The 25,309-nt window shown below is 41.0% G+C and overlaps 1 protein-coding gene across 3 annotated transcripts; it reads left to right on the forward strand.

Moving 5' to 3' along the window:
- The first annotated feature begins 1,960 nt into the window (after positions 1–1,960).
- Positions 1,961–16,125, forward strand: ctbp1l (C-terminal binding protein 1-like). Of its 3 annotated transcripts, none has more exons than XM_084719312.1 (11): positions 1,961–2,107; positions 3,104–3,152; positions 3,798–3,941; positions 7,963–8,117; positions 8,263–8,407; positions 8,485–8,691; positions 9,804–10,018; positions 10,832–10,962; positions 11,053–11,180; positions 15,531–15,648; positions 15,778–16,125. In XM_084719312.1, exons 3-11 carry the CDS (start codon positions 3,881–3,883, stop codon positions 15,959–15,961), a joined length of 1,344 nt encoding a protein of 447 aa, XP_084575438.1. In that variant the 5' UTR covers positions 1,961–2,107; positions 3,104–3,152; positions 3,798–3,880; the 3' UTR covers positions 15,962–16,125. The 3 variants fall into 3 exon arrangements, with proteins under 3 accessions (XP_084575438.1, XP_084575439.1, XP_084575441.1); XM_084719313.1 differs by lacking the exon at positions 1,961–2,107 and adding an exon at positions 2,321–2,449; XM_084719315.1 differs by lacking the exons at positions 1,961–2,107; positions 3,104–3,152; positions 3,798–3,941 and adding an exon at positions 4,938–5,054.
- Positions 16,126–25,309: the final 9,184 nt, after the last annotated feature.

The following is a 25,309-nucleotide window of genomic DNA, read 5'->3' on the forward strand; positions in this document are numbered from 1 at the left end:
CTTGTCAACAATAATACTGATGATACTGTAAACTGACCATGCCTTAAGCTTAAAACACAGAGTTCTTGGTGCTCTGGTCTTCTTTTCACAGCCAGACGTTTTTGCAGTTTCCATTTGCGCTGATTCAGATATTTTTCAACAGGTGGCACATGCACTATAATAGTCAATTGAATAACTGAATCGATGCTGCAGCTGGACTCCATAGGGCACAATGTAATGTACTGTACAGCGGTTAGAGTGAGTGCACACGTCGAGCCAATTCTGAGTGTATGTGACAAAGGCGGTAGTGGAGCAGATGATTTGGTGGCCTTTCAGAAATGATTTTTCATGTGTTTTCAGATAGAAATATTCCTGTTGCACAATTTATGTACAAATAAAATTTAATAGAGAATGATATTTTTTCCAAAAAGTGTCTTGTCTTGCATTCAAAAATTATTTATCCTGTCTATAGTCAAATGAAAGAACACATGCATTGCAGAGGATACATGACATGACCTCACACAAATTGCAACATAAATTCTTCTCAGCTGTTTAGTATCTTAAATTGTTCATTGAGAACTTATCAGTAGTGTTAAGAAATCCAAGAAGGGGAAATAATTGAAAAACACTGAAATCAATGACACAATTTGTCATTACTTCTCATATTAAAACTTATATGATGTCCACACAAAGGCTTCGGTGCTGTCCAAATCAACCAGAAACTGTTGTACATGAGACAGAACAATGCTTGTGCAAAAGGAAATTCTTAACCGTTAAATCCATAACTGGGTCAAAATGACCAACTGGGTTCATTTTATTGTAATATCTTTGTATGAAAAAATGTTTTACTTGAAAGTCAACATGTTTATGTTCATTAATGGAAAAATTTATGCTCATTTGGATATTTAAATAATTTTGTTTTAAATTTGTTATGCAATACTAACATTCATATGGATTAATGACAATTTATATTGCCTTGTATACAAGTATACTAATATAGTGATGTTTATTTAAATTATTATTTTAGGAAGCAAAAAAGTGGTACCTGGATATGGTTAAGAAATGCATTTGAGCCTCCTCTGTGTAGTGAACATTTGTCAGAATTTCAGGTGTGATTTGGATGAAGTTTACTAATTTTTCTTAGATAATGTGCACTAAAAAGTCATTTTGGTAGGATCATAATTAAACAATTTTTTAAAACGTTCCCTTCACAGGATTCCTTAATATTTTTACTCTCAGTCCGAACATACTGAGGTCAAAAATAAGTGGAAGTGGAAAAAAAGTACATTTGTTATTTTATTAGTTATCAGAAGAAGATCCCAAAGAGTAGCTTTACACGTGTGATTTTGTTAAGGCAGGGGTCTCAAACTGCCGGCCGGGGGGGAATTTGCAGCCCCCGCTCTCCCTCCCTCCAGTCTGCGATTTTATGTCCACTGTATAATATGACGTTTAGCTATATTGGCTCACTTATTGAGTGTCTATGGGATCAAATATCATGATGATCACATAGACATCCGGGAATTGAGCGAAACTGTGCAAGTAAACTAAGAGGGAACCTTTTCCCAAGCTTACGCCACTTTGAAAACCCCAGGATTGTTAGATTATTGTGACATCTAGTGGTTCATTTAAGTATAATGCCGGTGTTGCATCGAAATACAGCAGTGTTTGACCCATTCTGACTTTACAAACAGCACTTATTAAAGCACAGCCAGCTAAAGTTTGTTTTTAGGGTGAAAAAACATAAACGTTTCACAAAACCTTGAATTATAACTCTATTAAACAGAGTAAGAAGCACTTACCATTCGAGGCGAATAAACGGCTGGTTTCTTGGAAACATTCAACAGCGAATTAAGCTAAAGACCACCCAAAAAGTTTTTAAAGTTTTCTTAACTGTATAAGCAGGCCTGTTACAGTGAAGTTACACATCCTGGATGTCTTTGTCAGATTGCCGTTCCGCCGTGGAAGGTGAGGGCGCTCCTTCCAGTCCACTGATGCTTTATCACAGACGGCCTGACCCCCCCACCAACAAGCCACTTCCTCTTTTGTCTAATTTCATGGCGATCGGGAGAGAGGGAACACCACCGACGCACGCACACTGTCTCAGCACTCTTGAAAGAGTTTATCTGGGGTAAATAACTGACAATTTTTGCAAGATTCGGTCACTGGGTTACAAACTAGTCCTACTTGAATTCAGCCATGTGGCCGATTCACATTTCCCTGTAGAATTGATCATTTTTGTAGCTTCTGGGTCAGATATTTCACATTGTAGCGCCACTCGCTGATAACAAATCGGACGCAATGGGCTCCCCCTCTGCTCGCATCTCTCCCACACACTCAGCGGCACGCTAGTTAACGGCGCTGGCTAGCTAACGCTAGCAATGCTGCAAACGCCTTTTAAATATAGCTATGTAGATGTTTTATATTGACACACTTCACAACCTAGTGACAGCTGAACATCATAAAAAGCTATGTATGTGTGGGGAGTAGCAAGAATTTTTAGTATTTATAAAAATCTTTGCCACTCTAAGTCCTCAAATGTTTGTGTTTGTGTTAGCTAGCGAACATCGGCTAGCTAGCTGCCCTGCTAGTTAGCGTTAGAGCTAGCTCAGATCGCGATTCAGAAGTTAATGCAAGCTAAACTACTTGAGCACGAACTGATTAATTATGCTGCATGTGTCACATAACAAAAACTAAATTATTAATACGTATTTGCATGGAACATACATATATTATCCACCATTTAGTGACCCGGTTATTGTCGATAGCTATGAGAAACGGGTGAGCTAACATCATAAGCTAGCTAGTTATTTAACGGTAACTTGGCTGCTAACGAGGCGCCGAATCATTGATATTTTGACCGTTAATGTTTCGTTAAAATTAGCCACTCAGACTGCCAAATAATATTGATCGATACCAGAAGTGCACGTCAGGAGTGAGCGGTTTTAATATTGTCAGCTAAAGTGAAGTTGAACACAAACTTGGATCGTGAAACCATTATCATCAACTCTAACAGGTTACATGGTTAACATGGAGTTATTGTCTTCTTTAACAAACCACACGCAGGGATGCTAACTGTATACCACTGTCAGTTTTTAAAGTCTATAAACCTTTTCTTTGTTTATAGTGTAAACAAAGTTGTCAACCTGACTGGCACCACAGACATTGTTCTCCAGGTGAGTGTCTGTCTTCAGTCTGTCAGTGAACACCATCCGTTACTTATTATTTTTCCAAATGTGGTATTAGTTGTTTGTTTTAGCCTGCTTTCTTCAAGTTCTTTGGTGCCATTTTGTATCATTAGTCTATATATTAGTTTACAGCATTTTGGAGTTGTCATGATATCAGAATTTTAAACTTAGTGTAAGTTCAGTGTTAGTGTAAAGAAAGAAGATACTCAGTACCTTTTTTTGATATTTTGCATAAAATAATATTTTTTTCCCGAATGAACAACCTGTACACAATGCTGGTACTGAAAATGTCACTGAACACTGTCTATTTTCACTGCACACTGAATTTTAAACAGGATAATACTGAGGTCTTGAATGCACACTTGGATTATTTTTTACACACACAGACACATATGTGTTTTGACGATGTAATTAATGGATATTGTATTGTTTAAAACACATATTTAAAAAGCATTTAAGTATTGACACTTTGGACAGCCTTATTACATTTTCATGCTCAGAGTTAAATCACTCCTAATTTTCTACCATTTTTATCACTTTGTGGTCACATTGTTCAGATGGTTACATATGGAAATATAATCAACTAAATTATTATTTTCTTCTTAACTGACTGTTTCTCCTTTTTGTGTGCAGGTGAAACTAAGTGGACATCGCTAAAGGGGCTCCATTGCACTTGGATCTGTTTTTCTCTGTCCCAGGTTCAGACTGCTCGGTCTATGGCTCTGATGGACAAACACAAACAGGTCAAGCGGCAGAGACTTGACCGCATCTGTGAGGGTGAGATTTGATATATACTCACACAAAAAGTAAATATGTTGGAACTTGTGTTTTTGAGGCATATTTTGTTATTGTGATATATTAAGTGTTCAGATCTATCTGTCGCTTGCTCGCTCGCTCATTCCCAGGTCATACTTGATTATTGGAAAATATGTTTTTTTTGCTGCATCCTTGCATGGACACCACAATATTTTTAGCTGTTGCCTGCTGCAACCATATTAACTATATAGGCAGACCAAAGGGAGGGCAGATTTCACCTATTTAAACTAGAAAAATAAATCAAAGTTTGTGCATTCTTTGAGACCAGATGCTGACAGTTTCATATTATGTTTGTATGATAATATTAATATTTAATGGTTGCTTTTAAACATGCCCTGGTGCTCTAGAAATATTTTTGTTTTAATGCTGTTCTTTCATTTATTTCTGGTGGGTGGTTAGCGTATTTGTCTGTGCTGCTCTTTACCTGAAGTAGTAATGTGAACTGACTGGGTAAAATGCTGCTTCCTCCTCTCCGTGCTTTTGAGAGTAGAGAAGCTTGCTGTTTGTTCATTTATTTTTGTTGAATTGGTATGTAAGGAATGTACACATGCAAGCCTCGCACTGTAATTTATATTGGAGATAATAGAAAATAAGTCAGCTCTTAATGTTGCTACAAGTGCATGCAGTCAGGGATGTCAGAGTGCAGATTTCTAGAAGAGACAGTGTTTTGCGGAGTGGGGTGTAAATGATGGAGATCAGACATAATGGTGCAGCTAAAATGGAGGGAACAGTCTGGGGAGAGTCTCTGGAGACGGGTGAGAGGGAGAGGACAAGGTGAAGGGTCGTGGCCGCGGCTACAGGGAAACGGGCCAGCTGTCTCTTTAAAAAACGACAACAGCCCCAAACCGCCCTCGGCCTCAGCCTCGGCTATGCTAATGAGGTTAGTGCTGGTTGGCCGGCCCTCAATGGAGCCGCCTGTGATTGGAGGCTGGCTGTGGGGGGAGGGGCTGGGCGTGGATGACAGCTGGGATTCAGCCAGCCAAGAGCAGGCTGACAGAGAGAGAGGGAGAAAAAAAGAGCGATAGAGGGAGAGGGAGAGAGAGGAAGACAGGCTCACAGACTTCATAATGCAAGGTTAGGCCCGGCGCTCATGTGTTTTCTATTTTGGCATGTGTTTTTTAAAATTTGTGAACTGTGGGGTTGGGGAGAGATCTAAGGTTTGGGTGTGGAGCAGTTATGTGTGTGCAGCTTTCCTTTTATGTTCAGCGCATGCTGGTGCTGTCGCAGCCGTTAAGAAGGAACTGAATAACCGTATGTGTGTGTCTAGCTGCGTCTGGGTGGAGTACCGCTGCTTGCTGCATTATCATTGCTCGCTGCCCCTCCCCCCTCACCTCTTACTCCTCCAACTGCGGCCAGAGGGAGAGGAGAAGAGAAGGAGGGAGTGAGGGGAAAGAAAGGGAGAGGGAGGGAGAATGAATGAATCACTGAATGAATTGTATTGTGTGTGCGGCCATGCTTGTGCTCAGTAGGCCTTTGGGTATGCCAGTGTCCTTTGACTCAAATTACTCTGTGTGTAGGCCTACTTGTATATTTCCAGAACTACTTTCTCAGAAGGGGTCTTTGTGGCGAATCCCTCCATAGTAAGGGTCTCTTTGTGTGTACAGCGTGTAGCAGTAGGTCTGGTAGCATTCTTGAGCCACTGCAACGAATGTGAATCACACTGCTTAAATGGAGAGCGGTAGATTGTACATTTTTATGTACACCGGGCTGTATGTTTTTCTTTCTTTTGCCTGTGTGTGTGCATTTCATGCATGTGTTGGGAAATGCTCAGACGTCAGAGGAAGTGTTCACAAATATTTGTTTTCCACCCTCGGCTACCAACTCGCTTCCCTCCTCTGCAGTCTCAGAATTACCTCATGCCCTCTGTCCAAGTGAATGTTTCAGCTAGACACACTCCCCCACCCTGGAACACACACACACACACACACACCTGTCACGCAGCAGGGACAAGACAGTGTGTGCTGGTGCATGTGTGGGGTTAGTCCAAGCCAAGAACTGACAGAAATACAGGGAGAGGTGTAAATAGCATGTGCAGATAACACCATTAGCATTCATTTCCCCTAATTTAGCACCAATGCGTTGGCAGAGATGTGGCATTTATTTATGTCATTGATTTGTTTTGGACATTCCACATTTCTGGTAAATCGTGCAGATGTTTGTTAGCAAAGGTGTGTGTGTTTGTGTGTTTGTTTGTTTGTCTGAAGAAAAGCGAAAACCAGAAAACTAGGAAGGACGAGTCTTCCAGACAGGAGAATTTAGGTCATGACTCAGACCCCCTCATGAACCCCCACCGCCTCCTCTTTGAGACCCCACAGTTTTCTCTCCACCCCTCCCCCCAGCCGCCACACTCCATCACCTCTCCCCCCTCCCATCCCCCCCGCGTGCACTCCTCTCATACAGTGGCAGGTCAAGTTCCCTAGATTTAACACTTCATCAAAATCGCTTTCCTTCATTATCCAGCATCTAACCTTCCTCTCACGAGGCATCCTGAGCAGAGCAGAGATGGATCAATGAATGCTGGATGGTGTATATTGGTTCTTAAACAGAGCCAGAGTTCAATACCAAATAGGCCAGGATGCTGGACGCTCTCCATACCCCATCACAGATTTAGTTACACATCACTTTTGTAACCATAGAACACTCTTTGGGAACACACACACACTTATACACATCGTGCTGGTACTTCCCTGAGGGTGTTGGTAGAAGTGGCTGCATTGGAAAAAGCAAGTCATAAAATTTTGAGTTATTATTGTCTAAGGAGTGTGGCAGTCCCTGTTAACTTTAGCGTTGTGTGCCGGGGGATTTTGTTTGAGGGTATGATGACTTGCATCCCGTCGGGTAGTCCAGACATGGGAAACACACACTGTTGAGTCACTAATCTGTAGCTTAACCATGCTCGTTCTGAAATGCAAGTGGCTGATAGCTGTGTACAGTAAGTGTCATCAGCAAGTCGTTACTGCAGTAGGATAGGGAAGAAAATAGGGTTGTTCTCATTTAGACACCAGAAGATCAGAAAATGTCTAATTTTGGATTTGGCAAGTTCACGTCTATGCACCAATCCGATGTCTTTCAGTTTATTAACCAAAGAAACAGGACCCTCCTACTTCCAGTTTGATTGGGCAGTATGGACACAATCAAATATCATGATCTGTGATAGGATATATATGTATATGTGTATATATCATATATGATACCTGTAAATATTTATATATAGTGCAACAATATTGCAAGGATGACTATTGGTGCTTTCACAAAATATTTACAGAATCAAGGTGGATATACTAAATGGGCAAAAGGTAGAGCCATAACAATTATTTGATCAATCAATAAGTAAATCAAAAGAAAATTGCCAAACTATAAAGTTGGCAACTATTTTGATAATTGTTTCAGTAATGTTTTAAGCAAAAATGTCTAACATTTGCTGGCTCCTGCTTCTTAAATGTAACGTGTTGCTGCTTTTCTTTGTCATTTATGATAGTAAACAAATAGTCCCTGGGTTTTGGGCAAAAGAAGCAGTTTGTAGGTGTGACGTTGGTCTTTGGAAAATTATAATGATTATTTTAAATATTATTATTAACACTTAATAGACCAAAAGAATAATTGATTAATTGTGAAAATAAATGAAAATATGAAAATCACTTAGTTCCAGTCCTAGTGAATGCAAATAATAGGACAGCTTAAACAGTCAGGTAAGATCAGAAAATTCCTTCACTTTACTCTAATGCAGCCTTTAAAAACACAAAAAGATGACACCTTTGCCATGTCACATTGAGCATATGTGCTCAGCCCTACTTCCCAACAGTGTCAATGCACTGGTATCAAATTGGTACTGGGTATCAGTCAATATGCAAAGTTCAGGTATCAGATGATCTCAAGAGGAAAGTGTTTTTTGCTCCCTGATATGTAATGGTTATGAATATTTTATATCTTCAATTAATTTTTCGTGCAACAACCAACATTATTTTCTTCCTGCTGGATTCAGGTATCCGACCCCCCATCCTCAACGGGCCAATGCACCCGCGGCCACTGGTGGCCCTGCTGGACGGGCGTGACTGCACTGTGGAGATGCCAATCCTCAAAGATGTGGCCACAGTAGCCTTCTGCGATGCCCAGTCCACACAAGAAATTCATGAGAAGGTACAGCTAACATAATATCATACAATTAATCAACATCTGCAGTGTCCCCACCCCAACACTGCCTTCTTCCAGCAGAACTTTATCTACTACACAGCCTGGCAGTTTGGGTTAATGTCATTATTTGTGATGTATTTTCCTCCTATAGGTGCTAAATGAGGCAGTGGCCGCTCTACTCTACCACACCATTACTCTGTCCAGAGATGACTTGGAAAAGTTTAAAGGCCTCCGCGTAATTGTCAGGATTGGTTCTGGCTTCGACAACGTTGACATCAAAGCAGCTGCTGAGCTGGGTGAGGGGCTGGAATTGTAAACACATTCAGAGACGCATGTTCATCAATGAGCTAATATCTTTGTACCGGTTATCCAGGCATCGCCGTCTGTAACGTGCCAGCAGCCTCAGTGGAGGAGACAGCAGACACTTCGCTATGTCTCATCCTCAACCTGTACAGGCGAGTCACCTGGATGCACCAGGCCCTCAGGGAGGGAACCCGTGCCTCTAGTGTGGAGCAGATCAGAGAGGTAGCAGGCGGTGCTGCTCGTATCCGCGGTGAGACGCTGGGCATTATCGGTCTAGGTGAGTAAAGGCGATATGTGAGTGTCTTCATTTGTTAGAGGGTGCAACGACCGGTGTTCTAACACTTCCTTAAAGAGATAGTTCAGATTATTTGACATGAGGTTGTATGAGGCACTTATCCATAGTCACTGTATTATCTACAGTAGATGCCGGTCAGCACGTCCCTACTTTGGAAAAGAAGAGAGGAATATCAGCACAGAGGCTAAGCAATCAACTGCTGTGGACAGGGTTAATGACAAAAAGTAGCCACTTAAAAAAGGTCCACCAAAAAACATCAATATCATTTTAAGTGTACATTATATTTAGAATATTTTCACGGCTTTACTTTGCCGTCAAACATCCTGTTCCTGTGGGAAACTGCAATTATATAAGCCAAATATCACTCTCTCTATACTTTCTATATTATACTTTCTCTATGAGAAATCAGTAATTTTACCTCACAGAACATAGGGGTTGCTTGGTTACTGCTACCTTGATGTGTAAGTTTGCTTGTGTTATTGTGTGACTAGCGTTTTAAAAAGGCAGTTTAAATTCACCAACGTAACACAATAACACAAATAAACTAACTAATTGAGGCAGTGGTAGGCCAGCAACTCCTGTGTTCTGTGAGATAAAATTACTCATTTTTCTTATGATATTTGGTTTGGCTGGATAAAGCAATATTTGGCTCACATAACACAGTCTCCTAATCGGAAAGGCTATCTGACAGCTGGGTTTTTCCTTTGTTTGTTTATTTTCCCCTCAGTGGACTTGAAGTGGCTAAAATACCTTTTGTTGCTGACCCTGTCTGCCAAAGTACATTGCTTTGCTTTGGTGCTAGTACTTTTCTCTGCCTCTCCAAAGTGGAGGCATGCTGAACAACATCTGCTGTAGACAGTACACTGACTATCCATAAGTACCTCATGCAAGCCCACTTAAAATGATCAGGATTATCCCTTTAAATCAGGACTTGTATTTGTCCTATTATCCTGTAATTGATTTCTGTGCTTAAGGAGTCCTGTTTTCAAGCTTGACAGTTGATGGTCAAACAGTATACTTACTGTAGGACCTGTTTAGTATTAATGGTTACAGAATGACTGTTAATGACCTTGCCATTTCTGTCTGTCTTCCAGGGCGTGTTGGCCAAGCGGTGGCTCTGAGGGCAAAGGCCTTTGGTTTTGGCGTGATCTTCTATGACCCCTACCTGCCTGATGGCGTGGAGCGCTCACTGGGTCTGCAGCGCATGGCCACCCTGCAGGACCTGCTCATCCACTCTGACTGTGTATCCCTGCATTGCAGCCTCAACGAGCACAACCATCACCTCATTAATGACTTCACCATAAAACAGGTGCGTTGGTGCCCCCGAATATGCAAAACACACATTTTGTCTCATCTTCATATTCTCATTAGTAGGTATTTTTCCAACTCATAACAGTCTAATGAGTTAGAGGAGAGACAACATCTACTCAAGGTGTGCTTATGCGAGAAGTTCACACTTAAATTTCATCAAATCTGGATCCACTGTTGTATGTTAACTTGATGTTACCTTGTTAAGTGATTGTAAAACACACTTCACTCAAACTTGACAAAAAACAAAGCAAATCTTACCAAAACCAACTGGCTTGTCTGTCAACTGTTCCAACAATCTCCAACTCTCGTTTGGTTGAAATAAATCCTTAATTTGTCCCATTAGATGTGAAAATATTCTGGCTCTAAAGACTGTTTTCCTCCCACTCGTTTTTCAGTGCACTAAGTGTGTGCTGTGCCACTGAATTAGAGTTTGTCCCTTAACAGCAGTTCTCTGTCGTTCTTTGGAGGCAGATCAGTAAATTAGCTAAATAAAATGACAAAAACACCTAAAAACTATGTATTTGTCCAATCACCCAACCCTATTGTGCATTCTAACATGTCTCCCTTTCCCCCTCCTTTATGTGAAGATAATAAAAGGATTAGCTGTAGAATATAGTGGAAATAAAATTTGTCTTCTCCCATATTGTAGGACTGTCTGTTTTACAGAATTAAAGAATAAAGCTAGAATATATTTGTGCCAAATGATTTCAGTATGCCCCATCATATTTTGCTGCTTAGTTAAAGTTGCAGCCTTCACTGAAATGGCCTTCTACTGTAGTTTAATCAGTCTCTTGGTAATTGTGTGGTACAGATGCGTCAGGGAGCCTTCCTGGTGAACACATCAAGGGGTGGCCTGGTTGACGAGAAGGCATTGGCTCAGGCCCTGAAAGAGGGCCGGATACGAGGGGCTGCCCTGGACGTCCACGAGACAGAACCTTTCAGGTAGATATGATACACCATTGACACCAACAGCTGAGCATGAGACACAACCTTGTTAGTTGTCTTTGTAACAACCTCTCTCTTGCCGAACAGTTTTTCAACAGGCCCTCTTAAGGATGCCCCCAACCTGATCTGTACCCCACACACATCCTGGTACAGTGAGCAGGCCTCCGTGGAGGCTCGCGAAGAGGCAGCCCGGGAGGTTCGCCGCGCTATTACTGGTAAGACAGTTTTACTACTGAACCACTTCAAACCAGATGATTAACTGAAATGAACTGATTGGTATGTATACAATTCAGATGGCAACTATACAAATCTAACTCCACTGCAAAATGTGATGTTTTCTTTTGTGGATTTTTTTTAGGGTGTAAAGCATTTATGGTGATTCGTGTGATGAGTGTGAATATATTTTTGTGTGTGTGTCTGCTTGCATTCTGATAAAATGCATGTATATAAGGGGCTCTAAAGATGGGATGGTGAGCCCGTACCTGGCTAGAATACGATATTTAAAATAACGCTCAAAATATTGTTTGTTCATATCACTTAACCTGTAATTAAGCTCATGTTCATTTTAAATAGTGAAAACTGCCCATTATAATTTCCCAGAGGCCCAGCATGACTAGTCAAATTGCTTAATCTGTGGTCAACAGTCCAAAGATTTTAGTTAACTTTTTCATAAATGACAGAAAGAAGACGAGCATTAAATGTTAATGTTTTATAAGCTAGAACTAGCAAGGATCTTTTATGCTTGGAAACAATTAACTATAAAAATTGTTGTTTACAAAGTTTCTGTTGATCAACTTAAACATTAGTTGTCCAGTGATTTCAGCTGTAGATCATAATATGGGGCGAAGTACTTTTTAAACACTGTTTAACCAGCCTTGAAATAATCCTTAGAAGAAGCCATTTCTGTGAATGAACATGAATGAGAAGCCTTACATGTAAGGTTAAAGCAGTTACCATAAAATAACACACACAAGCAAATCAGAGATGAATACTTAGAAGTGATCTAAAAACAGAAACTGATTAAGGCTGCCCCCTAAACACTGATCATCAGTCAAAAGTCCTGAATCAGATCTAGTTTTGAGCTTTTACAAAATGATTCTCATCTGAAAATTACCTTGTTCCGCAACTAACTGTGATGGAAATATGGAAGGATGATGGCAGTTTCAGGTTCAAATTTTCCTTAGTAAGGGAAAAAAAACATTCATTAATTTTGTTGACCATCATTTGTTGTCTCTTTTGTAATTGTTCAGGCAAGGGCTGTGCAGTGCGACAATTTTCGTTGCATTTGCTACTAAAAATCATTCTGTGTGAAGAGAAATACGTGTCCACTCGCACAAGTGCGAAGGAGTTGCGCTGGTATCATGTCTAAAAAAAAAATGGCGGACCACGGTCCGAGTCCGGACCCACACGCCGTCCTATATGGACCCGGACCTATAACCAATAAATTATTAAGAGATTTTAATTTTTGACGGGACGCTTCTATTTTAACTGGCGCAACTTTTCTAGTCTTTCCGGGACTGGTTTATCTGATCAGGAAACGCACCAACTGCAGAGAAGCTGCGTGTGGAGGAGACTGTTGTTAATGACGGAGTTTATTACAACAGAAACTAATGTGATGGTTAATGACATCGACACCAACCAGATGCTCTTATAAAATTAAACAATAGTCTATACGTAAAACAGGAGAGTCTGTGTTTCTCTGTGAGAAACTTTCAGACCTTCTCACAGCAGAGTGAACGGGTGAGGGAGGAGAGGAGGACAGACTGATCACTAATCAATCACTGATACCGTCGTCCTCTCGGACTGATTAAAAAAATAAAAATGACAAAGTTGGTGACAAACCAAACCTGGGTGTCCACACAAATAAAGTCTTTACGTAAAACACTGCAGAGTGAAACATCGTGCTGTTTACAGACAGTCTGCTGTCTGTAGTTTGACAGAGACACAGAGAGGGTCGTGTCTAGAAGGGAACCCTAGACCTGCGAAAGAACGTGCAAGTTTGATTATTTTAGTAGAAATAACGAACACAAATCTGGCGAGAGTTGTGCAAATAAAGCGTTACCTTCAAGACACGACCGAAAAAGGTGCGCAGCTCCAAAAATAGAAAATCATGTCATGGTGCTGATGTTTTTAATGTGGCGGGCCGCCATAAATAAAACACTATTCACTGATCCACAGAGAGTCACTGAAACACTGATCACTGACCTGCTGTGATGAAAAAAATACTCACATTCTTTACTTAGGTATTTTTACATTGTGGTATTAGTGTTTTTACTTAATTACAGCTTAAAAATCTTGTATGTTATTGTTTCCATTTTTGAAAAATCAACATTTTTATTGCTGTTGTTGTACTTTAATGGTATTCTTATTGGTATTTTTTGATGACTAAATACAGACCTGCAACTCATGAGAGAAGAAAAAGGTGGCATGTTGGTAAACCAGTCCCCTGTCCTCGGGGGGTCTGGGAGCGTCTGTCCTGCTCCAGAAGAAAAATGTTGTGATTTTAACATGTAAACAAAACATCCTGGTGACTGTTTCTGTTAAAAGAGTTAGTTCCATCTTCTGTTTGTGGTTTCTGCAGACATTACTACCTTTACTTTTACCTTTGTACTTGGAAAAAAAAAGTAAAAAGTAAAGTGAAAACAGTAAAAGTAAATCTACATTAAAAGTAAAGTTACTTTGCTGAGTATTTTTACTTTAGCAATTTGTAGATGTTAATTTAATAGACCTGTCTTATCTTTTCTTTTGTATATTACCATTGTTCTTAAATAAAGCAAAAGTAATGTAATAGAAAAAAAAGCAGAACACGCAATATTTCTTATCTGATTCCTCGATTAATCGGCAGAATAATCGATAGATTATACTTAAATTTTACTGGTTCGGCCCACTCAAGAAAGTTAGACATTATGATGTTCCGGACCTTTGCTTTAGGAAATTTTCTCTAACTGGACCTCTTTGAATTTTAATTGAATACCCCTGCTATAGGCTGTCTCTTGTCCTATATGTCAGTTGTTGTAGCAATGCTTCACGGGAGTTGTAGTTCTAAGTGTGTACAGTCGTCCTCAATCCGAATACAAAAGAACTACATTTCCGGGTAAACGTTCCCGCCCTCGCTGATCTCCGCTGAAACCATAACATTTGTATAGTTTTGTGACAAGCAAACCGCAACAGCTAAGGACAACACTCAAGCAAAATGAAAAGGTATTTTTCTGTAGTTTGGACCTCAGTCGGTCACGACGACGAGGATAAAAAACGCCGTTTGGAGGAATCTGTCACTAGGCCTACAGCATTTACGGAATCTTCATCGGACCGGGCAGTCTCTGATACAAAAATGTATCGATTCAACCCTCAGTGGTTGAAAGACTTCGGCTGGCTTTTTTACGATCAAACCAAAAAAGCACTGTTTGGTAAATATTGTGTGGCGGCAGGTGAACGGATGGCAGGGAATACGCTATACATCACAGGGAGTACAATCTTTAAACATGACAACGTTTATAAACACAGTATTACAAAGCGACACATCGCCTGATTAATTTTACTGTTTTTCTCAAGGATGAAACCCTAACATTACAGAATGCATGATTATAATCAGCAACTTTGAGATCAAAAAATGTGGTTTGAATGGGAGTTAATTGTCCTTAACGTCTAAATCTGATGCTACACAAAAACTAATAATGCATCAAAGTCAATATTTTGGTTAATCCTTGACATATCCAAGACTGATAAAAAAAATGCCCTAGCCACGCAACATTTGTTGTATGGAAAATATCTAAATTTCTTTGCTTTTTTACATAAATAATAACAGTGATATCGAGTAATCAAACAGGCATTTAAAGGGTTAAACTTCTCAAAATTATTGAATGTTTAGTTTTGGGGGCAGGACTGAAGGTGTTTGAGAGATTTATGCAGAAAAAATTAGAAAAAATATGAATCTCTACTTTTTTAATGTAGTTTTTATGGAGGTGGACATTTTTGTCCTTAACAACCAATTAGGATGGAAATTTCTGATCAGTATCGAATTTAGCCAATAAACACGTTAACTAACTGTCCAACTGTGTGTGCTACTAAATTTTTCACCAGTGCTACCACCTGCAGGCACTGTTTGGGTACCAGTACTGGTTTCAAACCCTAACCTTATTTAATTCTACCACAGGAAAGGCATGATGTTCTCTGCAATTAGGTCGCTAAAATGTGTGTTATCAGTATCAGAAAATATCTGCGTGTCAGACATCCACAAAAATCCAATATCATGCATCCTTGCTGTTTATTTCCTTCACTGTTTGGAAATGTGTTTATACACGGTGATGATGATGATCAGAGATACTAAAACTTGAGTTCATACATGACATCTGAGGCATGTAAACTCTAACAATATTATACTGCACTGTAACTGGGCAGCAAGTGTGAATAAATAACCCAGAGTTGGCGTGGAAAGTTCTGATTTGGATACAATCCTGAAACTGATCATGTAGTCCAAAAAAACAAGAATATTCTCAGTAACATGACCACTGTTTTTCTTCAGAGAATTCCTATGTAAGAGTAATGGTCTGTTTTCCCTGCTGTAGGGCGTATCCCTGACAGTCTGAAGAACTGTGTTAATAAGGAGTATCTGATGGCAGCCTCCCAGTGGCCCAGCATGGAGGCCGCCACTGTTCACCCAGAACTTAATGGAGCCACTTACAGGTGAGGAGTGGATTTAGAGAGAATGGCAAGCAGCTACGAGACTGAACATGGATCTGAATATGCTGTAGTATTGTGAGAATTGTTAAAGTTGTTTTTATCAGAGTAGTTATGATTTTTTTTCTCTCTCAGATTTCCTCCAGGTCTGATCAATGTTGCAGCAGCAGCAGCAGCAGGGGGTCTCCCCGGAGCTGGCGGAGGGGTTGAAAGCCTGGTTTCAGGAACCCTGGCACACGGCATTGCTCCAGTCTCCCACCCTCCTCACGCCCCCTCTCCTAAGGCCGAAGCCGACAGAGACATCCCCTCCGACCAATAGCCCCCCTCTGCCGCCGCCAGCACATTCCGTCACCTCTGGAAACCAACCCCCAACCCCGCCCCCACCTCCCAGCATCAGACACAGCCCGACCCTCCTGTACATCGGCAGCGCCAGTTTGACCTGATGTGGATCTACACAGTCTTGTTCCTCAGATCACTTGACCAGCCCAGCTAGCTCCCACCCCATCTACACCCCCCCCCCCCCCCAAGAACACACAACATCCCTCCATCTTTGTCCTCATCTCACCCACCTGCCATCCTCTCCTCCCCCCTTTCACCCCCCCACAACGTCAGCAATAACTATTCTCAAGGATTCACTGATTGGATTGGTTTATATCCTTAGTTGGCTGTTGTTTTAATGGAACGTTGATCTGTTGTGGTTCTAGGTGTTAATGTTTGTTTGTTTGTATAAAAAAAGAAAAAAATAGCATTTCTGACATGAGGCTTTACAGTCTGCCTCCTGCAGGCTGCACAGAGGCAGAAATGGTTGAAGCCCCCCTTTGTACATTAATGGCTCATGTTACTGCTCTCTTCTTCTTCTTCTTTTCTTTTTTTTTCTCACCACCCCTCCACCTTTTCTTGTGATGGAGGGGTGTGTGTACTAAAGTAAACCAGACAGAATCTCAAACAGTACATCCTGTCCTCCCTACCAGGCATCTAGCTACCCCCTCAGCCCAGTCTGGCTCCCCACTGGCACTGTCGTCAGCTTGTTTAGTAGAGGGATCCATTATGCCGTCAAAGTGTGGAGCTCTCTCAGACTTTATCCTTTCAGCTCATACGTCAGATAGCGATCTCCACGATCCTGTGTCCTTTTCCTCCTGCGACTAGTTTAAGGACAGTCATCCCTGTATTCACACATGCTTTGTGCCCCTCATGGATTGTTTTGTCATGAGATAATAGGCAATCTCACGCCAGCAGCCGGAGTGCTATGTGTGAGGTCCTCTTTACACATGGTGCCCACACAGAATCAAACTTCTTCTTGCCAGCAGAGGGCGATGTCTGACCGCTCTGAGCTTAGAGAGTTGCACGAACCTCCTTTCAGTCCAACAGACGGACAGTTACAGGATAGCGAACATGACCACACACTGCCCACGTTCAGAACACAGGATGGGTGACCAGGGATTGACTGCTACCGCCTTATTGTTTAGTGAAATGTCACTGCACCACCATCACAACCACCACCCTCCACTCCTCTCTCACTGTCATGACCCACCCAACACATCTGCTCATGCTCCAGTATGCATCCACCAATTCCTTTAAGCGTGAGGGGACAGTAGAGATTAGATTCCCTGTAGGAGCAAAGGGGACAGTGTTCTTGCATGCTGGCTTTGTTAATGACAGTGGTGTGTGTGTGTGTGTGTGTGTGTGTGTGTGCGTGTGCGTGCGTGTGTGTGTACATGCGTGTGTGTATGTGTGTGGGTTTGTGTGTGTTCCCTCCCCTGTTACGATAACAAGCTATTGTCTTTCCAAAGGAATAGTCCCTAGGAGTAACTCTTTAACGCTGTTGCCCTGGTGTCAAGGGAACACCTTTCTAGTACCTCAGTAACAGATATTGAATGTACCGTGCATACCCTTTTATTTTTTGTACAGATTTTCTAGATTCTTCTTTACTATTCTTTACCAGAAGGGTTGTGAAATTGTAGCAGTAATGATACAATAAAAAAGAAACAAGAAATGCCCCATGAAATAAATTGACAAAATCTTTTTTTAGGTTCGCTATAAATAGGTCACTGAATACTCAGGCTTCAAAACCAATGCGTATCTCTTTGCCTTTACCTTTGATTTCGTCATTGTGGAATATTCAGCACAACGCTTCCCCATTCTTAGACTTCAGACTGTAGTTGATGTGTTTTGACCTCCATCTTACTGGCTAATGGAAAAATAAGGAAAAACTAAGTCGGTCGCCGTGGTCTGCTAGATTTCTTTTACTAGAACAGTAGTAGTAGATGCTGTTTCGTTTTTGTTTTTACCCCCCTTCATTGTCAGGCTGCTCTATCTATAGTGCATGTAAGGTAATGTTTTAGGGGAAATACTATTTGGCTAAAAGAATTTGTGTCATCTTGCTGTTTTCCCTCTGCTCCCCGGCCTTCCCCCCTCCTCTCCTCAAGAGTGTTTTCAACCCGAGTTGCCATTTTTGTCGTGGTCAGTTTCCAGTGATGTACAGTTTTCCCCTCAGAGTCTATGAGAGACATGGAGCATGTCTGTGTCCTGAGATGCTAGGCTCCTCTGTCATGTGATGAGTATATATTTTTAAAAAAAATAACCCCCATAGTTCGGATTATGAGCATAATAGTAATCTTAAATTTTTGCTGTTGATGATGATTATATATATTTTTTTCAGTTCAGCAGTGCACTGTTATGAAAACCATTCTGTTTTATTGTAGGATTTCATTTTTATGGTTATGCTGTCTGTGTTCTACATGTTGTACTGAAACATTTCAGAGAAAACAAGAGATCCCTCTCCTTTTTAATTTTCTTTTCTTTCTTAATTCGTCTTACCCCAACTGTTCTTTCCAGCTGATATCCTCTGGGCCTTACTTATTCTCTCCCTGTAAACGTAGCTGTTATAGAAAGTCGCCATGGAACCACTCACTGCCTTAATACAGTTGACCACAGCAGGTGAAGTCAGGAGACACACCCAGTCGAAAAGAACAGGCCACAATCAGGGGCCACTCCGCAAGAAGCTCCTCACACCCCGACAGGCCTAAATCTACAGCAGCTTGCAATTCTTTTTCAGTGACGAACCACATTTAGCCTCGTGTAGACAGTTTGTTTTCTGGCTCACACTCATAAATCCAGTGTGAATTCTTACTGTGCATTAAGATGTTACTTGTTTTTTCATTTTTAAAAGTTCAAGTCAGTCCGGCAGTGTGTATGTGTGTAGGCTAACAGATAAGCACAGTGTGTATGCTCACAAAGCCACAGCTGATATTTCACTCTTGGGTGTGAGAATGCCCCCCCCCAAACCCGCCCACCCCGCCACCACCACAACCACCACCACCACACTGGGGCTCTAGTAGCGTCTTTCACGGCGCTGCCAGAGCTCCAGTGGGGGCTGGGAGGGGGAGGGCATAGCGGACACTGGTGTGGTCTGTCAAAAAAAAAAAAGCTGAAAATTTTAAGAATCGGTCACTTTTTCTCTCTCAGGGTTCAAATGCACACATATCCTCCAGCAGTCGCCCTCTGTCTTGTGTCCCTCGTCCCAAGTTTTCCACCCTCAGAATGTAGAACAGCCTCCTATGTTTTTAGAAACCGCTCTCCCCTTGTTCCCTCCGTTTGTGCACAGGTCTGAACTTTTTTTTTCTGTTTTGCTTTGTTTTGGCACTGACATCTAACCATCTAACAAGGAATGAATGAATGTTTGAAAGTGACTGTGTGTAATGTTAAAATTGGGAAATGTATTTTTACAACATGTGAACGTGTTTTTTTTTTCCACTCACTCTCATTGTGAACTGATTTTTTTTTTCTTTCACCAGACTGCAAAAACAAACAAAAACAAAAAAACAACAAAAAAAATCTCCTGTAACTAGGCTCTTAAGCTTTATTTTTGTTTTGTTTACTTTTTTATTAGAAACAATCATGTTTGTGATGGTAACTTCCGATGGTAAACTCCACACCGTATTTTAATAAAATCTTAAAAAATAAAACCTTTGCTCCCTGCTTTTCCTTTTCAAAATTTAGTTCCTGGCGTGTACTGCACCTTTAACTCTAACTGTATTATATTGGTCAGTAGGTTGGTGACAATTAATGCCAGTTCCCACTGATTACACTGAATCACTTGGGGACATTGATGCGTATTTACAGAGATTTTGCCATAAACAAAATTGTTTACTACCACAGTTTGTCAGCTCTTTTTTATGGCAACAAGGGGTTATGCAGTGCTAGAACAGGCGCAGCTTTACGAGTGGGCCGGCTACGTGTACGCGAAAGGGGGCTTCTCTGTAGACCCACAGGGCATAGAAGGGTGGGGGATTATCAGCCCCAAAATTGCTACCACATGCATATAACCAGGAGCCTGCTCTTAAAACGGAGCGAAGGGACCAAAAGCTGAAGTCCACTCATTCTGGCTGGCACCCTCACAACACAGGGTGCCGTGGAGTCCATAACAGAATTTTAGAGATGGATTGTGTTTATGAGCTCCATGAAGTTTTAATTTTCAGCCCTATAACTTTCAATAAGCAGATTTTTGCTTTGTCAGTATAATAAGCACAATGACATTTTTTATAGAGTACTCTCTGTGCTTTGCGGTCTTAGTGTTGGACTGTTTGATTAAAAAAAAAAAAATCTAAATCAATGCAGCAGAACAATAGATGCTATATTCCACTCATTCCTCTAAACCCGAGACCGAGCCAGAGAAACGTCCTATCTTAGGTCAATTTGGTATTACAGAGGCAAGTCCTAACTATCTTAGCTCAGGTTAAGAAATCTTAAATACTCCATATCAACTTTTCTGGCGACCAACACTACTTTTCTAACCACGCTTCTGTTAAGCGACCTGAACACTGATCACACTCGAAAACAGTGCTACATACAATCAAGGCCATTTTAATGAATTGTGCTTTAAAGCTTGTGTCCTGGAGCAATATTGACGTACCCAATGAGTCAAAGTGAGCCAGATATATTAGCTCTAATGATGTCCTTGGTTTTTGTCTCTGACAGATGATCTAGTGTCACACAATCCACACAGAACATATATGAAGGTCCCTATTTTGTGAATGTATGTTGTTGAACTGCAAGAGCTTATGATAGCTTTTGTATATTAATTCCCATTCTGGCCCTGTAAGATGTCCAAAAGCTTTTCCCACTTGGCCTTGACTGTTAGATGTTCATTTGTTGCATAAACTTCTATCTAATGGAGTAGGGCCTCCCCCCCGTAGTGAAAAAAATAGAACCATACCATATTTTAGTAATCCCATCCCAAAGAACAGCAGGGACAGAGGGTGTTTGTTGATGCACTGACACACAGTAGTGCTATGGAGGTATACCTGTACATCTGTCCAGACTCTAGAGATAGGATTTATGAGAGGATTATCTGAACCTGTTTTTAAAGTGTGATATCTCTTATAAAAGGGACACCTGCCAGTGGAACCGTTTCTACATAACACTGCTCTATCTGTTTCCAAGCAGGAAGGTTGTCAAAATTATTTGGCCAAATCCAGATTGATCTAATTTGGGCTGCCCGGTAATAGAGCTGGAAGCTCGGAAGCTTCAGGGTTGCCAGGTCTGTGGTTTTCCCGCGCGATTGGGCTACTTTTTCTGGGTTGACGTGGGTTAAATTTTTTTGTCTTTTGGTTGCATTGACTCATTTTGCATGCAAATTACATTAATAATATAGTAATATCTTTAAATAATAATACATATTTTAAATAAAATCATTTATTTATATCGAAATTCAAACCAACTCCAGATCAACACATTCACACACAGAGACATGCCACACATCAAACACACGCCAACATACATGCATACATAAACACACACAGGGTGTGCCTAATGCTCTTTGCCTGTTGGCAGCAGTTTTATTGGCCGCTGGGCTGGTTTTGTCACACAGACGTGGCAGCAACCGTGTTAAGAGCTCCTTGTCGATAAGGATGATTTAATTGTGGAAATGTGCAGGAGGTGCTTTAATTCTTGAAGTTATAAAGGTTTTCTGACAACGACAAACACCACTTTTGATTCTCACAAGGCCTCAATGGTTCGAAATCCAAACCAAACTCAACAAAATATATGTAATCTTCATTGACAAATAACCTTAAAATCCTCCTAAAAGACCAGACTGCCACTAATTTTTTCTTCTTTGTTAGTTAGTTAGTTATAAAAAAAACACATTTTTTTCTTACTCCATGTATATCATGAATCCTTGCATATAAAATGACTTGTCTATGTATATAATATGTTTATGCTCCTCCCAGCTCCCCTTTGTAGTATTGTATTGGTGTTACATAATTATGGTTATTAATTAAATGACTGGCAAACCTTCACTGTTTAGAATTACAATTAGCATCTTAATTAGCATAGAGGAGACGTATCATCTAAGTGTGTTTTTGTTTTTGGTAAAGAGCTCAGAGGCTGTAGCAAGAGATTCTCTCTCAGCATGAATTAAAAAAAACAAAAAACACTAAAACAACTATTTTGGACAGATGAGTAGGGTCAGGGTTAATCCTAATACAAAGTCAGTTGGATTCCTCCTCTGAAGACCATGAATGTTTGTACAAAAAAAAAGTCAATCCAATAGTTGTCCAGATATTTCAGTCTAGGTGGTAGTGGGACTGACTGGCTGGGAAAAAGCTGAGCTGATTTATAGATTTAACCTTATAGTTATCTAATTTTAATTTTTTGTCATTATGAATGCTTAGGACTGACGGCCAACATATACACTGTTACATACTGTGCTGGCCAGTTTCTGTCTAGTTAGGGCCAGGCATATTACATAACAGTGTGTGTATAACAGTGTGTGTAGTTGAAGGAGGCCCAGGATGCGAGCAGTATTTTAACAGACCTGATTCACACAAACTTCAAACACCCAGTGGCTCGTTGGTTCCTAAGTCCCACTTGAGATTGTGCAACAGAGTGCAGCGAAGCATCATAGGCTGCACCTCACCCAGCGCCATACATTACGGCTGTCAGCCCCCCTGCTGGGCAGCCAGATTTTTTTTATTTGTTTGTTTAGTTGAAGAGGAGAAGGAGGGGTGCTTGAAAAAACTTACAGATTTCATCAGGACTGGGAACACGCTGGTCAAACCAGTAAAATGGCAGTACTGGTTCCTGTGCAGCAGCCACTCAGTGTTTTCAGTAAACTGCTCAGTAAGACGAGTCATATTGGTTTTAGTGAGTCACAAAAAAGAAGAAAACAACTCAAAGTGGGTCAAAGATCCAGAGATGAGAACATCAACAAAATGAAATATGATTTTGAGTCTTGATGGGGAGACAGAAGAGCAGTTTGACAGAAATGGATATGTGTGTGAGAGAGAAAGTCAGTATATGTGCACGCTTGTGCATACATGTCTGCGTGATGAATTAGTCTCCAGACAGACGAACTTTCCCACTTGGAGGGATCGTACTACCAACCCCAGAGCTGAGTGGATAAATATTTGTGTTCAGTTGTCTTTGGAATGATTAAATACTATTCCAGCCACTGAATGATTCACAGGTTGCGTCAGACTGCACCAGCTTTGTTTCCCTTTTTTAGATACAGCAGTGCATCTTTCATTTGACCAGCACTAACAACTTTGAATATAAGCCTAGTCATATTCTTCTTATTGTCAACAAATCCCATGGAAAAAAAATTATTGTATCGACATATGAAGTATTGTCTGTGTTTCCAAAGCCTGATAGGTTATTCCTCTGTGTCATAGAGTGTCAGGATTATGAAAAAAACAGTTAAAAACACAACCAGACGAAGCTCATGTTTTCATTTGCTCTGGCAGATTCATCTGACCCCCTTCCAATCAGACAGAATTCCATCAGCTTTGGATCTTGTCAGAACCATTTATTTCATAAGGTGCAGGTTCTATATAAGGACAATCAAAGTGGCGCGTGCTCTGCTCCACACAGCTCAGTGACTTTGTTCACTGCGACTGGTTCTACAATCCAGCTGCATCCAGTCAGTAGGTCCAGCAGCACCTAAAGCTTGAAACAACATGCGGCCGCCATTCTTTGTCCTGCATGGAAACATACCATGCACTGCTACGTCACACATTTTGTTGCTCTGATTGGTTGTAGGTCACATTTTGTCTCTCTGATTAGTCTTAGGCAAACATACCCTCTAAACATCAGCATGTTAGTACTGTCAGTTTGAGCATGTTAACATGCTGACGTTAACATTTAGTTCAAGGCATCACTGTGCCTAAGTACAACCTCTTGCATGACTGCAGGCTCTTGCTAAAACTTTACGTCTTCAGGACGCACAAATATGCTTTAAGCTTGATGCCACAGACAGGGTTGAGGCATTAGAGGGTTTTGAGAGATGGACCAACAAATTGTTGGTTATGGTTTTTTCATGGGATTTGTTGAAAAACAAAATATTAAATAAAAACAGCCTACAAATTGAATACAGCAGTTCTTGAACTATCAAAAGGCAACTAACAAACAAACCACATATTACTTAACTATCCATATTTGTTTTCCTTGTACTCTCTTGCACAATACACAGTCAACTTTATCCACCTGTTCCTAATGCTGCTTCTTCCTTGTGTCATCTGTCTGTCTTAGGGGTCTGGAGGGTTTGCGGTGTTGTGGCCGAGACACTGGAGTCTGTATGGCTGCAGCCCAATGCTCTGTGATTAGCTCATGGTTTTCTTCTCTTTGCTCTACTCACTTGGCTCATGTAACATTGACGTGAGCACGTGATTGACAGGAAGAAAACTTTCAGTTATCTTGGAGATTTGCGTCAGTCAGGCAACCTGCAGCCGTTCTGCTGCTGTATCTGGTGTCCTAATGCTAACCCTGAGTGTGTGTGTGTGTGTGTGTGTGTGTGTGTGTGTGTGTGTGTGTGAGTGAATGAGTGCTGCAGAGTGTGGTTTAGCTTTAAACTATGGAAGTCTGTGTTCTAGTAATCCAAATAATCATCAATTCCCGCAGGTTTGTGGATCTAAATGCCCATTACCGTATGTGCCAGTGTGAGTTCACATTTTGAAGGATGTTGTGTGTGTGTGTGTGTGTGTGGTGTGCGCTCTCATGTACGCACACCTGTGTATTTGACAATGTGTCAATGACGTTTCACATTAACGTGAGTCAATCTGGCTGCTGACCTCACTGTCATTAATCAGCAGGCAGCTAGCAGGGAAGTCTGGGTTTTTCCCGTAACCTACTTTCAACTGTAGGGAGACAGATGGACAGATAGATAGATAGATAGATAGATAGATAGATAGATAGATAGATAGATAGATAGATAGATAGACAGATGAGAAGACTGAGTCACTGCTTGGAGACAAAGAGGAAGGAAAGACATGGAGAAGCATTAAGGACGAAAGTCAGAAACAGATGGGCAGAGGGTGTAATTGTTTACCTGATAGTTTATGACTGCAAGACAGAAAGTCCAAATTGTTACCTGATCCACATTTACGCCCACTCCTCCTCTTCCTCTGAGTGCTCCTCTTCGTCTCCCCTCATTCCTGGAAGGTTCACAGGCGAGCCAGTGACGTGGCTACTGAGTTGGTCTAAAGGTCTGCACTTGTCCGGCTGCAGAGTTGCCTTTAGGCTCGGGGTCGAGTGGAGACACTCTTAGAAATAAAGCTTCTAAAATGCTTTTTATTTTTTGAAAGGCTGAGGTTCTACCCAGAACCATTTGCTTCTAAAGAACCCTTTATTGAAGAAAGGATTTGTCAAGGGTCCTTGGGAAGAAAGGGTT

This window comes from Lutjanus erythropterus, chromosome 5 (assembly GCF_056507025.1).
Source record: "Lutjanus erythropterus isolate fLutEry1 chromosome 5, fLutEry1.hap2, whole genome shotgun sequence".
NCBI lineage: Eukaryota > Metazoa > Chordata > Actinopteri > Lutjaniformes > Lutjanidae > Lutjanus > Lutjanus erythropterus.

Bases quoted from the DNA above. Each gene is read 5' to 3' on its own strand.
- ctbp1l (XM_084719312.1), top strand. From the start codon at position 3,881: ATGGCTCTGATGGACAAACACAAACAGGTCAAGCGGCAGAGACTTGAC. The intron at 8,118-8,262 runs GTACAGCTAACA...TTCCTCCTATAG, and splicing joins CACAAGAAATTCATGAGAAG to GTGCTAAATGAGGCAGTGGC. The intron at 8,408-8,484 runs GTGAGGGGCTGG...CCGGTTATCCAG, and splicing joins CAAAGCAGCTGCTGAGCTGG to GCATCGCCGTCTGTAACGTG.